This window comes from Cervus elaphus, chromosome X, assembly GCF_910594005.1.
Source record: "Cervus elaphus chromosome X, mCerEla1.1, whole genome shotgun sequence".
Classification (NCBI taxonomy): Eukaryota; Metazoa; Chordata; class Mammalia; order Artiodactyla; family Cervidae; genus Cervus; species Cervus elaphus.
In genome coordinates, this window is record NC_057848.1 from 46681543 (window position 1) to 46696617 (window position 15075).

The 15075-nt window shown below is 40.7% G+C and overlaps 1 protein-coding gene across 6 annotated transcripts in view; it reads left to right on the top strand.

Moving 5' to 3' along the window:
- GRIA3 (glutamate ionotropic receptor AMPA type subunit 3) overlaps positions 1-15075 on the top strand; it is a 292905-nt gene that overhangs the window by 275147 nt on the left and 2683 nt on the right. For 3 of the 6 annotated variants that reach the window (XM_043897856.1, XM_043897857.1, XM_043897853.1), the window contains 2 exons: positions 7493-7607; positions 10185-10432. In XM_043897856.1, coding sequence (XP_043753791.1) covers positions 7493-7607; positions 10185-10430 — 361 coding nt within the window. In that variant the 3' untranslated portion in view covers positions 10431-10432. Of the gene's footprint in view, positions 1-7492; positions 7608-10184; positions 10444-15075 lie in introns of those variants that run through there. The other 3 variants (XR_006340168.1, XM_043897855.1, XM_043897858.1) reach the window with 3 other exon arrangements.

Here is a 15075-nt window from a genome sequence, read left to right on the forward strand (position 1 = left end):
ACTTGTTATGCGAGTTTCTGGTAAAGATCTGTTTCCGTCTGTCTTCTCAGTCTATGCCTCTCTTGCTCAGTATCATGGGGATGAACTAAAGAAAAGACACTTGTATGTAGTGAAACACAACCAAACACGTGATAGTTTGAATGTTTAATGGATCTCAAAACAGGATTTTCAAGTGACTCGTATCAATTACGTACCTGGGGAATTATCTGTGGCCACATTTTAAATAAAACTAGCTTCTCCAGAAGCTTAGCATCTTTCCCATATGTCCCTCATGTCCCTCCCTGTCAGGGACAAATTGAGTAAGAAGTCTTCCCAGACAAATTGGGTTATGTCAGATAGTCCACAACCAATAAATTGTCAGGTTTCTAGTTCTAGAGGGAGAGATTGGACCAAGGCCCAGTTTGGCAAGAATCCATTGATGAAATTCACAACTTGTAATCAAGGGGTCTATCCCTTTGCATTTGAGAGGTTATCATTTGGAAATGACCTGGCTTTATCCAAATACCTCCAGGTGACTTTGGGAGCTGCTTCTCTAGCACAGAAGCCCATCAATAGGTTTCAGTCACTAGCATTGTTGGGCCCTTAGTAAAATGGCTCACAGCTTTCACCTCCTAATGTTATAGGCATGCATTATTGAATTTGCTCTTTGCACTTACATTAAATTATGATCTCATTAGCGAGGAGTTAAATAGGTTTAAGCTACATTTTTGAACTACATGATATAAATACTGTCTCAGAGTGAGAGTCTAGCAGCTAAGCACTGCATAACTCTGCAAATCATTGTAGCTGCCCCTGTGGAATGAGGGTCACTTGGGTGGCCAGGGTCCAGTATTGCCAGCAGTCATATGTGCCTGTGCTCAGGTTGTGGAGAAAGCTCAGGGTTTCTCCAAGGGTAGAAAGATTAAAACAATTTAAATCTTCATTCTCCTAGAATCCTGCATCCAGAAACCCCTGTGAAAAGAAATAAATTGAGCTTCTTTCAAGGGGCTCCAGAATACTAATGTAGTCTAGGGCATAGCCTCCAACAGCTACTAGGTGGAGAGGTAAATCCCTTCACTACACATATCCCAAGGTAACCTATGGAAAAGATTATCAAGGACTCTAGACTATATCCTTTCATCCAATGACAAATCTTCTCTTGGTTGGTCATCAATTGACTTCAACTTAATAGATCAAGTCCTGCCTGGGCAGAGATGTCTATAACTGCCTTCCTGCCTGTGATTTCCTGAATAATGCTAGGAGTTCTCCAGAAAAGGCTAGGGAAACAAGCGAGCAATTCGAAAAGGTGAACTGTCACCATGAAAACCTGAAATATCTTCAGTAGAAAAGCCAGTGATAGATGGCTTTTCTCCCTCCACTGAACCAAAGATAATTTTCAGAAGTTGTTCCAAAAAATCACTAGGTACCAAGAAGCAAATGCAGTAACTTGGAGTGAGCTTTGGATAAATCATAGCATGGGGGGCGTGGGGGCTTCCAGTTTAGGCTATGATAAGTTTCTGTTATCATCATTCAGACATTGTGTTCTTAGAGCAAGTTTGTAATTAACACCGCAAATACACCATCCTTGCTCATATATTTCTTTTACTTCTCCATAATCTCCTTGTCTTTCCCTCCATGACCTACGTATTTACACATATATCTGTCCCTCCTAAGGGCACCATTGAAGATCTCTTGGTATAATTAATTAAACAGACATTTGCCCTTTAGGTGTCCCTGCTTAGAAAGGAGAAAAGAAGCCACTTAAACTAGAATATATCACACAGTCTCTCAAATAGATAAATCTTACAACACCCTTGATTCCTATATCTTTCAGGCCTAGAACTAGATCCATAGTACAAACCTTGTCTCTCAACCCTTCTAGGAACACCATGTGGAGGAATCAACTTGGTCACCAACTCATGAGGCCATTTTTTCTTCTTTGCACTATGGGAAAACAGCACCCTCACTTCACTCTCTCCACATTTCTTTCTTTATAAAAAAGAGAATCCAACATGGCTCAAATCTACATAGTTTAGGTATTTCCTGAAATCAAAATTAAAAAATAAATTGGACAGTTCCTTTGAAATCAAAATTTTTAGTTACTTTAAAAAAAAATAAGCAGTTTCTACTTTCACAGGAGAAAAAATTGTTCCTCTTATCCTAAAACTGTCTGCGTATGTAACATTGGCCGGCACTAAGATGACATTGAACTTTGCAATGGCTGGCTCATAGCTCCCAGAAATGAGCTGGGAACCTAGACAACCGCCACCCGGGGCTGGATGCCCTGGATTAATGAGCACAGAGCTTTGTTGTTGATTGTTGCCAGGTGGGGATGGCAGAGATAAGCAGAAATTTGTATCAGCCAGTAATGTTTTCTTCAAAAATAGAACTCATTTTCAAGTCATTATGAATTACATTACTACCCTAATTTCAAAAAAAAAAATTGATGCTACTTCATGACTGCTCCCCACACTCAGGAACCATCATTCTGTCTCAGGTCAGTTCTTCCTTCACATACTATTAACTGACTAGGTGACATTTGCTGTTATCCCCTCCATCTGGTCCATAATCCACATACATTTTTATGATACAGGTGCAATTTATAGCCTTTCCATAGGAGGAGTTTACACCCTTTCCTCCACCCAACCCCCCAGACCATTATTTAAATAAAACAGAACAAAGAGTTGGAGTTTATAAACAGTTACACTCTGCTTCCTTTCCCATTTCCAATGAAGCTTTGTATTTTAACAAGGAAGTTTCCTCCATCTTAAAGATGTGAAATTCCCTTGATGGAATGTCAGGTACCAGTGAGGAAAATATTTGGGCGGGGGGGGGGGGTGGTGTTCCCAGACCCCCTGAAATTACAAAGCACTCCTGTTCTCTCCCAAGCTCTCCGACCTGTGTTTTTGTTTTGTTCTGTTTTGTTTTTGCCTTAAGAGGACTCCACTCAGGAAATATTCACAGCAAGCCCTTCAGAGGGGAGAATGGCTAACTAATTTCCATGATACGAATCTGACCTACTTTGTTTAATTCTTTCCATCCTCTATTGAAGCGAGGACAATAAATATTTCTGACTTCTAATTCTCTTAGGTACCCGTTAAGGGCCTGCAGTCATAGCTCTGAAACATTCCCCTGGAGACATACCACCGCACCACAGTGGTAAAAGGCCCCAGCTGCTGGATCTGCCCTTGCTAGGCTGAGAGTTATTTGGAATCTGACGGTCCCTAAAGAAAAAACTCATTATGAACATCCAAGCTCTAAGAACAAAAACAAAATGCAGGCTTGCCACCCCCTTTTTGTGTGTGTTCCATTGGTGAAGGTACAGTGCAGAGTTGCATGGATATCAATTTGCCTTCCGGCCTGCCCCAATAATTTGCTATGCAGGCTAGAGCAGATTACTTAACCTTTCTGTGCCTCAACTGCTTTACTTATAGAGGCCATGAATCTACCTTCTTAAAGTGATCATTAAACTTGACCAATAATAATAATTTTATTCTGCGTCAAGTGCTAGGCTGGAAAACAAAATGCTAAAAGAGCTTTCTATTCAAGTATTTCTTGAGGGAACTCTTCTAAGTGGGGAATACAAATATGTAAGCCATGGTCTTTCCACTTGAGCAACATAGTCTAGGGGGAAACACAAGGCCTGGGCACAAATAATAAGGCAAGATAGAAGATGAAGAGAGGGAGAGAAAATACTAGGGTGAGGAGCAAAAATGACATCAAGAGGAAAGTAACATTTAAAGTGAGCAATTGCCCACCTAATTCTACTTTCTTTAAAATACCAAATTGTATGTGTCTGTGTGTGTGTCTGTGTGTGTTTTGGGAGGGAAACGTCAATACATTTGGTTGTTTGAATTGAGTTTGGCAATACATCCAGTAAGGTACAGTAACAGAGAAAATTATGTGGATAGAAGCAGTTTTTCTCTGCCATCTTGGGAATTTATTCCACCCTGCAGCAACATACAATTGTAGGAGATTTGGCCTTTAAAGTACTTTCTTTTCTTGGCAGCTATCCTAACCTTGTTAAGTGGTATTATCTGTGATTTCTGATTACAGCTTTTATGCTGCTTGGCTGTGCTGCTGCTTAAAATGTTTGTTTTTCTCCTTCATTTTTATTTAGAAGTTCCCAAATGCACATTGGTTCCCTGCCAGATTTCATAAACCCTGTGATTTTTTTTTTTCCAATCAAAGACTAAACTTCTAAGGATATACCATTTGTCAGATTTCCCTAAAGTCCTGGGGCATCAGATGAGGTTTGGATTGTCTAAGGCAGGGTTTCCCAGCTGCAGCACTTTTGACATCTGGGGCCTTGTGGTGGGGGCGGTCCTGCACATAGTGGGTTGTTTAACAGCATCACTAGCCTCTACCTACTAGATGCCTGTATCACCCCCCTCCCCAGTTGTAACAATGAAAGATGACTCGACATTGCCCAGTGTCTCCTGAAGGGCAAAACTACCCCTAACAGAGAACCATTGCTCTAAGGTAACCTCCACTGTAACTGTGGACTATGGTAGTAGAGAGCGGTTACCAACCATTCTGAGGGAGCCATTCAATGGCCTAAGGCAGGGGTAGGTCACTTGTCAGAAAAATAGGATGCTAGATTGCTGACCTGGATGCTAAATGCTCAGCCTGGATTTTGACGAGTGGAGGGTGGCAGCCCAGAATAGGCCCAGCAGGGGAAAAGCCTTCCCTCCTTTAAAACCAGTACTTTTTTGTCCCAGGACCCGTTTACACAGTTCAAAGTTATAGACAACCCCCAAAGATTTTGTTCATATGTATTATGTCTATTAATGCTTACCATATCAGAAATTAAAATGGAATGATTTTTAAATAATGTATTAATAACTCATTTAAAAATAATAAACCCAATGTATATTAACATAAATACCATGCTTTTATGAAAAATAACTCAATTTTTTAAAAAATCAGTGAGGAGTGGCATTGTCCTATTTTTGCAAGTATCTTTAATATAAGAGATATATAAGAGAATATATCTTAATATAAGAGAATAAGATTCTCACATCTACTTCTTCATTCAATGTGTTGTGATATCACATGTCATGTTACCTCCAGGAAACTCCACTGTACATAGTGAGAGAATAAGAGTGAGAAAGGCAAAGAACACCTTAGTATTAATACCAAAATAATTTTGACCTCACAGACCCTCTGATGAAAAGATTTCAGGGATCCTCCAGGGGTCTCTGGACCAGTTTGAGAACCACTGCTCTAAACTAATATGCTCCACTTTTATCAACCCTAGCTTACTTCAGTGTTGACAAATTTTTTTTAAACCCAGGATCTCTAGGGAGAGATCTCTATTTGGACCTTAGTGTGAGTGCCTTTAATCATACTGCTCTGTTCCTGAGATCTAGTAAGAGCAGCCATAACTAAAGAAATTGAAGTCATTTGAAGAATACAGTAGCTTGAGGGAGGTCAGGGCCCAGTAAGGGCTTAGTCAGAGAGCAGCCAGAAGACACTGGGCCCTTTGCAGTAAGAAAAGAGGAAGCACGAAAAGGAAGAAAAAATGCTTTATACTTTTTCCTGTGGTCCTGATGGAATCAGTGACCTATCTGTCATTGAAAAACATCTCCCTTGTGATCTGAGCCAACTGTCATAATCCTGAGCCTCGGTGCCAATGTGTAATTTAAGGCATAGCACTGACAGAGAGGTGGTGGTGATAGAGAAAAAGCTTATAGGAGAAAGGAGACAGGAGGAGGCTAGACAGTGGAGACTAGGAGAGAAGGCAATTCCAACACTGATCTCATGGCCATAGATGGCCTGTCTGTGGACATAGTCTGTCCTTTTAAAAAAAGAGTCGAAGATGACTTTCACAGCCAATAATATCCTAAAGAGGCTCGCATTTTTATTTAAATAATTTTTGTTCCTTTGCATTCCAAGCAACTCTGGCTAGCACTTGAGAAGCCTAAGCTTCTGAGCATTGATTGAAGGAACTTGTTTCAAGTATAAAAGGATCTCGATTTCCTGGTGATATACAAAACACAGATATTCTGGCTGCCAAGTTCAGTACTAACCAAGAAAGTGTCACCTCCCTGACACTAAAGGTTTATAGTTTTACAAATCCTAAGTACTCTGAAATTGCCTATTATATTACTTTTACATGATGATCTGTTTCTCAGAATATCTCAAGATGGTCCTTCTGCTCTCAACAGCAAAGAGGAAAAGAAAGGAAACAGGCTTTGGGGATGGTCTGATAGAGGACAGATCTCTGTGACAACAGAAGTCTTGTCAATGATTGGGATATGTTGGTGGGTCCAAGTGACCCAAAATAAACTCAGAAATTCTATGGAATATTCATAGTTACACAAATATACCTGTTTTCCTCCTTGAAAATTGACAGCATTCAGAAAAACAGGTACTAGTACTGGCAATATTGTTCACATGAGTCTGAACACACAGTAGTTCATCACCTCATAACACAAATATGCCACCCCCTCTCTATAATGCATTTTAAATCTAAAGTTATTAGAGATCTTTTAAGATTCATTAGGTCTAGAAAGAAAACTGTAGAAGTCATTATTCCGATTTTACAGCTGAAGAAATTTCCAAGAGAGAAAATCATTACCCTAGGACCAGTAGTGCTTCCTGCATTTGCACAGTGGCTCTGAAGTCTCATTTGACTACAACAGCTTATCTAAATTTCCTCTACAGCCCTGCCATAGAGGCAGAGTCAGTTTGCCATTTCACATCATGCCATGTTAATAATCCATTTTAAAACAATCTAATTCACTTTCTGGTGACCTGAGCTGGCCATAGACATACAACCATATCAGAGAGATCAGTAACTCAAAAACAATCCCTAGACCAGATCTCACACTGTTGAAAGTACTCTTATCCAGAACTCAGAGGTCCACGTTATACTGTTAATATTAAGACCAGTATGGCGTAAGAATTCAGTCTGGGGAGACATGTATGTAGTACAGTTTGTTGGAAGATCATTTTCAGCTGGACAGCAGATTTGTGTAATAAAGGACAACTAATCAGAAGGCGTGCTATTCACATAGAATCTATCTTCTATTCTGCTGGAATTCATCCCTTTGTCTCCACACGTGGAAACGCCTCCCCTTCTGGCCCCGTTCCCTTCCCCACTCCACCATAAAACTTGCTTTCTGTCTGGAAGTACAACAAGACACCCTGTTAGATCAAACCTAACACACCTCCATCACAAAGCTACTGCAAGCTGCCGCCGACGATTGTCACTGAGGGGAAACCCTCCTCACCCCACACCGCCTATCTGAGGAGTGCCTTTTTTCTATCCTCATTATTTAACAGTGTGTGCCGATTACTCAAAGCGATATGGGCAGGCCCTGGTAAATATAGCGTTGCTGTAGTGTTAATTTTTATAAGGTAATGCTCAGGTTGCCTGCAGTGTCTAAAATTACTCTGTGGCCAGGGCCCCCTGCTTTATCGCTTTCTATAGTTTTAAAGTAGTTTGAAGCTTGAATAACATAAAATAACATAATATAATGTTATTTATGTTATTTCCCACGTGAAGAACGCCTGTAAACCTTGCAGTATTGAAACTCAGTGAACAAGGCATCTTAGACAAGCTGAAAAACAAATGGTGGTACGATAAGGGGGAGTGTGGAGCCAAGGACTCCGGGAGTAAGGTCAGTCGCTGAAGGTCTTTTTGTACTGATTAGCAATCACATTTTGAACCACTGTTTATTTTCTACCCTAAAACGGCTTTCCTTCCCAACACACACTCCCTGACACAGTGGGACCCCTTTATAACACCAGCACTGAAGGTTTAAGGCAAACACCCGCCTTAGAGGCCACGTGACATCACTCATGGACTCCCGGCAAGCTATTGTGATCAGGGAACTCAATCTGGCCCACCACATTCCCAAAGAAGTACAATCATGAGCTGTGTTATAAGGGGGTTTTACTGTATTTCACATTTCAAAAGTTCAAAGAGCAAAACAGAACAACAACCAAAAAAAAAAAAAAAAAGATCCAGTTGTGACAGTACTTTTTCTTAACCTCTTACAGTTTCAGAGACTTTGTAGTTGTTAATGCCTTTGGTTATGACTATATTATGTTGAGCCCACCTGAAAACAGTCAAAGAATTAAATAACAAAGACTGGCTTCTGTAAGCACAATGATTAGCTTCCTCTCAGCTGCTGTCGTATTGAGTTCAGCATCTATTTGGATCTCGAATTTCATTAAGTCTGTCACACTTCTCTCTTCCAAAGATGTTATTTGAATCTCTGTACCTAATACTTCTAAAATTCAGTCGCATGCTCCTTAAGGGTATACATTCTCAGGATAACATCACATTGATAAGCATGAAACACTCTTCCCCGCCTCCTTCCTGCCCCCCTAAGAAAATTCTTTTTGAGTTTCAATTTTTGCCTTTCCTTTTTTCGAACTAATATTGTGGTATCAGTTAATTCATTTCATGAAATGCCACTCATTTTCCTTGTGCAGTGAACCATTTTGCTACTGGTTTTCTATATCCCACAACAGGGAATTTTATTAAACTTAAATTCGTGGAACTTGAAACTTTGTTGCTACAGCTTACACGGGTCATGCAAAGGATGCTTTTCCCCATCAAAAATCACATACATATACAAATCTAATGGGAGAGGACAAGTTACCAGAAATTGATCCATTTCCTAATGGACTGTGGAACATCCTTGCAGATAGTTTCACCAGCCTCCTTAAGGAGATGATCCATCATTTCATAAGTGACAGAGATTCTTATCACTTGTCTAGCTGTCATTCATCCTAGAAGAGTGACTCTTTGCAAGGTTGTTATAGAGATGAAGCATGTCCATACCCCTCTTCCCGACAATGCGATTCAATTCCAATTGGCCTTTTTGCTGAAGTAAACAAGTACAGGACTGGCTCTTATGAAAATAGAATCATAATATGGCCAAACTGTCTTTATATTTAATTCTTTACATGATACTAGGACCAGCAGAGCTACAGAGTGTTGAGTGTCAGCCATAGCCATCATCTGCTCACTGTGCTATTATTTGAATAAGATACTCAATTCACTGGCTTAACAATGTGGGTATTCCATTCTATTGTATTCAGCAGCAAAATGGTTACATTCCCTCTAAAAAGACTACAAAATGCTATTTTATTTTATTTTTGTCAAAGAAAGGCTCCTGGCCCTTGCTGTGTCCTACCTCAAGGTAGGGCTCAAGGCACCAACTTTTTTCTTTCCATTATTCAAGCAGTTCAGTTTCAGCTTTTTCATGCAGGCAGATAGCTTAGTCAGATTTGCACAGTTTGACCTGAAAGTCACTGACCGGCTTCCTTGATTTACGCCCCCCCCCCAACTTCCATTTTAAATAGAGAGCAGATAAGTGTAGGGTTTGTTTTTTATTTTTTCTAAATATTCTCTACATTCCCTGGAGTAAAAGCTAAAAATGAGCTGGATTTTTTTTTTTTAATCATCAGCCTCCTGGAAAAGTTTTCTGATTTGTATGGAGCCAATTCAGGACCCAGTGGGTCCTCCTGAGGATTTCCTTAAACTCCCAGGAAGCGGGAACAGAGTCAATTCTTGTCTCCATAGCACAAAGATTTGCTCCCCTGAGGACCAGACCTTAGCAACCAGCCCCCACAGGGAGCAATTTCTTTCTCAACCACTGGGTGAAAGGAGAGAGCTAATCCTTTTTAAACAAACCCTTGTGAAGTAACTCCCCCCAATATGAATATCAGGGACGACTAACATACTCACCTGCTATCTTAAAAACTAGTTGACACAGGGAGAACAAGGGAGAAAGGGGTGTTGCGGGGCAGAGAGGGGAAAGAGTGCTTCAAGTTCCCAAATGAAAAGAGTGTTACATTAATAGAAATTATGTCACTGCTCAACTCTGGCAAATGGTGTTTATCCAAGCTGGCAGAGGACTAAATTGTGCTTGTGTTTACACTTCTGCTCCCATGGCCGAATGTTGTTTTATTTAGTTGTTGACACCATCTTGAGGTACTAAAGGATTTAAGGAGTCGAAATAAAAGAATATTTAGGTGAGGATCACAACTGTCAACAGAAGCACAGTCTGCTGTCTTACTGGCCATTGTGAAACATCCACCAGTTGCCAGAGTTGAGTCATAACATTTACATCAATGTCTAGTTATTTTACGACTTAGAACTATCATATACTGTTGCAATGTATTATAATGTTCCATTGTCTTTGTTTTCCCCAAGAACTAATCGCCTTGTTCATTTCTCTTAGGACAAGACCAGCGCTCTGAGCCTGAGCAATGTGGCAGGCGTTTTCTATATACTTGTCGGAGGTCTGGGGCTGGCCATGATGGTGGCTTTGATAGAATTCTGTTATAAATCGCGGGCAGAGTCCAAACGCATGAAACTCACAAAGAACACCCAAAACTTTAAGCCTGCTCCTGCCACCAACACTCAAAATTACGCTACATACAGAGAAGGCTACAACGTGTATGGAACAGAGAGTGTTAAGATCTAGGGGTACGGTTAAGGTCTAGTACACTAATCAGCTTACGTTACTGTACGTTAATCTCTTTTATTTTTCTCTTTGTTTTTTGGTCTGGTTTATTGTTTCAAGAATTGTCTATTCTTTGCAACCATTTAATTCTTTGAAAACAACAGTTGTGCTTTCTTGTCAGACAGTAGAGCTTTTCTAATAGCATACTTGTAATTGTGGTCTGCGACCTAAGAGGGAAAAAAAGTTCTCTAGAGCAGCACTGTTCAGTGGGAATATTTGCAAGCCACATTTGTGAACCAGATGTGTAATTTAAGTGCTCTGGTAGCTATTTTCAAAAGTAACACAAGTAGTGGTAGACATATGGCATTTTGCATTTGCCAAAACCTATAGAATGTACAACATCGAGAGTTAACCCTTAATGTAAACTATGGACCCTGGGGCATAATGATGTGTCAATAATTGTGTTCATTAATTGTGACAAATGTACCACTTTAATGTTGACAATGGAAGACAACAAGTGGAAACAGAGACTATGGGAACTCTCTATATTTTCCACTTAATTTTACTGTGAACCTAAAGCTATTCTAAAAAATAAATTTTATTAAGTAAAAAATGTTTTTTAAGTAACACAAGCAAAATTAATTTAATATTTTTTAACTCAATATATCTGAAATATTAGCATTTCAACTTGTTATCAATGTAAAAAATGAATGAGGTATTTTTCATTCCTTTTTCATACTAAGTCTTAGAAATCAGGGGTGTGTTTCACATAGATACTTATGGCATGTCTCAGCTCTCACATTAGCCACATATCAAGTGTTCAACAGTAACATGTGGCTAGTGACTGCCACGTTGGACAGTGCAGCTATAGAGAAAGCAGCTCTCTGGAATTGATGTTAAAATGAAAATGGAAATGGGGAGCTGCCCCCTTGAGAAACGCAGTGCTTCTATAGGGGTGTGGTGATTCACTTAAGTGTAAACCTAAGACAATTGCTTTAATCTTTAAGTTCCTTTGTTGTCCCTTTCTTGGAACTGATGTTCATTCAGGTAAGTGTCTCCCAAAGGACAGTCTAGGACCCCTGCTGCTGGCTGTTCCCAAATTCATACTTAAATGAGCCTGACTGATGCCACCTTGACTCTGGCAGCTACAGCCAAAACTCACCAATAACTCAGACATGTTCAAAGGCAAGCTTGAGTTAGGATAACATCTCCATCTCAGAAGTGTTTATGAGAATATAAGTTTAGTTACCTTCAAGTGCATCTGTCATCAGTAACATACCTATCGAAAGTGGAAATGAACAATTAGCAACTTCATAGCTCTTATTGTAGGTGGGAGATTTTTTACTTCATGAGTTAACGTCTATGAGCTTCAATTTCTAAATGCATTTGTACTTTTGACCTCCACATATTTCATGGTGTGGATCTCAATTCAGCTAAGTTTTAAATATTTCCTCCAAATAAATCACTTGTTCTCACCACAGAAGGCATTCTCTTGTTTGATGAAGTTGCTAGTTGTTATTTCCTGCTGCAGACCTCCTGTCACAACATATTCAGTATACAACTAACCCACTAACAAAGTGCTCCCATTGCATTGCTGAATGGACCAAAGATGGATTCATCTGTAATTAGCATTGTTTGCATGCAAGCATTTAATGTTCCAGTGTGCTTAAAATATTTTACTCTTGAGTAGGTTATATAGGCCCATTAGAACTGGGGGCACGTTATTTGCTTTCTCATAAGATAGTACCCAAGTGATTTCAACCTAGGTGAATTATCCCAAATTCAAACATACTGGCATCCAAAGAAAAGAATACACCTGAAATCTGCATATCAGTTTTCCAAGTGCTCTCACTCTATTGCCGCAGTTGTGGTAATGGGGCAGAAAACACTGGCTTGGCCAATGTTCGGAGTTTTTCCATAAAACCTAAACAAACCTTTTGGTCAAGCCAATATTTTCCCTTTTAGGACACAGGCAAGACAACTAGGTAGTGGCAGTTCTCGGACTAGAACCCAGCTCTTCGTCCTCTTATAACTGTATCCTTCACTAAACCCTGTGACCACCCTCCACTTACGGCCTGGTGGTCTCCAGAAATCTTGAAACCCCAATGGGATCCTGTCACATGAAGAACAGATCCTAAGTCTATGTCTTACTTCTCTACAAAAGTGTCTTGAGGGACTTCACCTAGCCTCCACTAGCCCTCCTTCTGATGCACTTGACACAAGGGTGTATATTCAATCATTCCTACTTCCACAAAAGGAAGCTTTCTGGAACAGGGCTTAGGGTCACACAGCTTCCAGATCCTCTTTATTATCAGCCATTCTATCTGAGTCTCTTGTTTAAGTCCCAGAGCAGTACTTACCGACTGACAGTGTGCAGCAGGTCTGGGGTGGGGCCTGAGGTTCTACACTGCTCACAAGCTCACAGGTCATATTGATGCTGCTGGTCCGGGGAGTAGTAAGGTTCTAGAGAAAGTTGTCTCAGAGCCTATCACTTAAGGAAGGAAGGGGGGATGGTGAGTGAGAAAGAGAGAGAGAAAGTTGGATGAGCAAACCTTTGGGCAGGGTGCTGCAGTCTTCCAGTGGAGGCCCAGAACACTCAACCCAGGGAGTGGGGAGAGTGCAAGAAATGAACTTTCGCAACTTCTGGTACAGTGGCTTTCCTTTAGTCATCTTGGCTGACCCATTTTGTAAAGCAAGATTCAGGATAACTGAGGCAAAAATCACATTTGAATAGACATCAATGCCAATGCAGTTACAGCCCAGTTAGCTGGCACCGTGGCAGTCATCCCTAGGATGAAAAGAAAACCTGGGGAGAGACTCTGCAAACAAATGTGTCCTCCAAGTCTGTGTGAAGTCCCTAGACAAGAAGGAAAAGACCCAGAGGATGCCAGGGAAAAAACCTGACATGTGTCAGCCAAGACACAAAGCAGGCTGAGCAGGAAATAGAAACCTCTCAGCTGTCCTCAGCCAGTTTGGTGATGTAACATCAGGGGGATGTTGGTCTTCATTCATTCATCTTTTATTTCCCAAGAAGTTCTGGAATATCTCACAGTGACTTCTAATTTCTTACCTAGTTATTATGGTTTCTGGTTCTTAGAGTTGGCCTAGATCTGTCAGGGTCTATGCAGGGTCACAGAGACGGAGAAGCACCCTGAGATTTTACTTATATTGCTGATTATCAGAGCCAGCCTTGGGAGTTTATGGTGCCAGTAATTCTTCAGGAATTTGACTCAAGAGCAAATCAACTGCAAAAATATGATCCAGGTGAAATCTGGTTAGTAAAAAGGCATCCTTGAAAGAGGAGGGACTCATCTCTCATTTTCTATGGCTGGGAGTAGAGTCAGGGTTATTGGACTCATTGTGGGAACCCATGCCTCAGACCCAGCCTGATTCGGGAGCAGATGACCTCTTGACGACCTACTGTCTGTCTGGGTTACTGATCACCCACTGGAAGAGCGGCCTGAAGCATGCCTGGGCGGGTGAACAGCCATCAAGCATTCCAGATTCACTGCACCCTAAGAGTGTCTCTACTCACTATTTTAAGAAATTCTTTCCAATTTCTTCATTGCTGCTCAGGACTACTTCTGGCTTCTTTGGTTTCTTCAATATTTTTGAAATCCTTCTCATTTTCAAGAGCTCAAAATGCCCGAGGATGAGGAAAAAGATTTCTTTTTTCCTCTAATACTGTTCTATTTAGTCTTTCTAGAGAATAACAACTTTGTGCCTGCCGCCTATTTTGAAGTAATCTGTTTTCCTTCTGCAGCTATAGACATTCTTGCTGGTGAAGCGTTCCTGCCTTAGAGAGCTCATCTTATGTTAAGTGGTGATGTTCTTTGTCCCCAGAGGACTTTTCCTTCCATAATAATATTGGGTTGGCCAAAAAATTCATTCAGGTTTTTCCATTAACATCATACAGAAAAGCCTGAACGACCTTTTTGGCCAACCCAATATTTCATCTACCTCCATTTAAAAACAGGAAACAGAGGCACTGAGAGATTAGGTGACTTTCCCAAAGTTATGCACCTGGGAAGTGACATCCCATGGCCAATAGGAAGGTCAGAAGGGACACTGACCTTTATGCCATAGATATAAACTTTCTCCAAATGTCTGAGATAGATATGATTCTGGACCATAGGGATTCCAAGGAAGTGGTTTACCCGCTTTCATGTTAGTCTTACTCTGCTTCTTTGGGTATTTTGGCCTTCAGGTGCATCTTTGACTTTCTTCTTACAGATGATTTTATTCTAGGGCCAGTGGTAGATAGTGATCATGTCATTCTTTGGGGATAAAATTCAGAGTTACCTCAGGAGAAAAAGAAGGACCCCATTAGTGTAGACAGAAAGGATAGAGAAGATGGGTGTGAACTTGAAGAGGAGGCAGGAATGTGGCCTTAAGTTTCCAGGGTTGGGGGCAAATGAAGCCCCTGCACTAGTTAATGCCTCCAAAAAAGAGGGCAACAACAGCATCTCCGTCGGCCCCATAATATCAGGGCAAAGACCCCATGGAGGCAAACCCCTTTGTGGATATCACTAGGGTTCTGCCTTCTTCCTGGAATGCGCTGTCTCTTCAAAGTCCATGTGCTGTTTTCTGACTTCAGTAACTAAGATTGTAGATATCAAGAGAAATAAGCTGTCACCTTTCTGGCAATGAGCAGCAAACTTTCTTC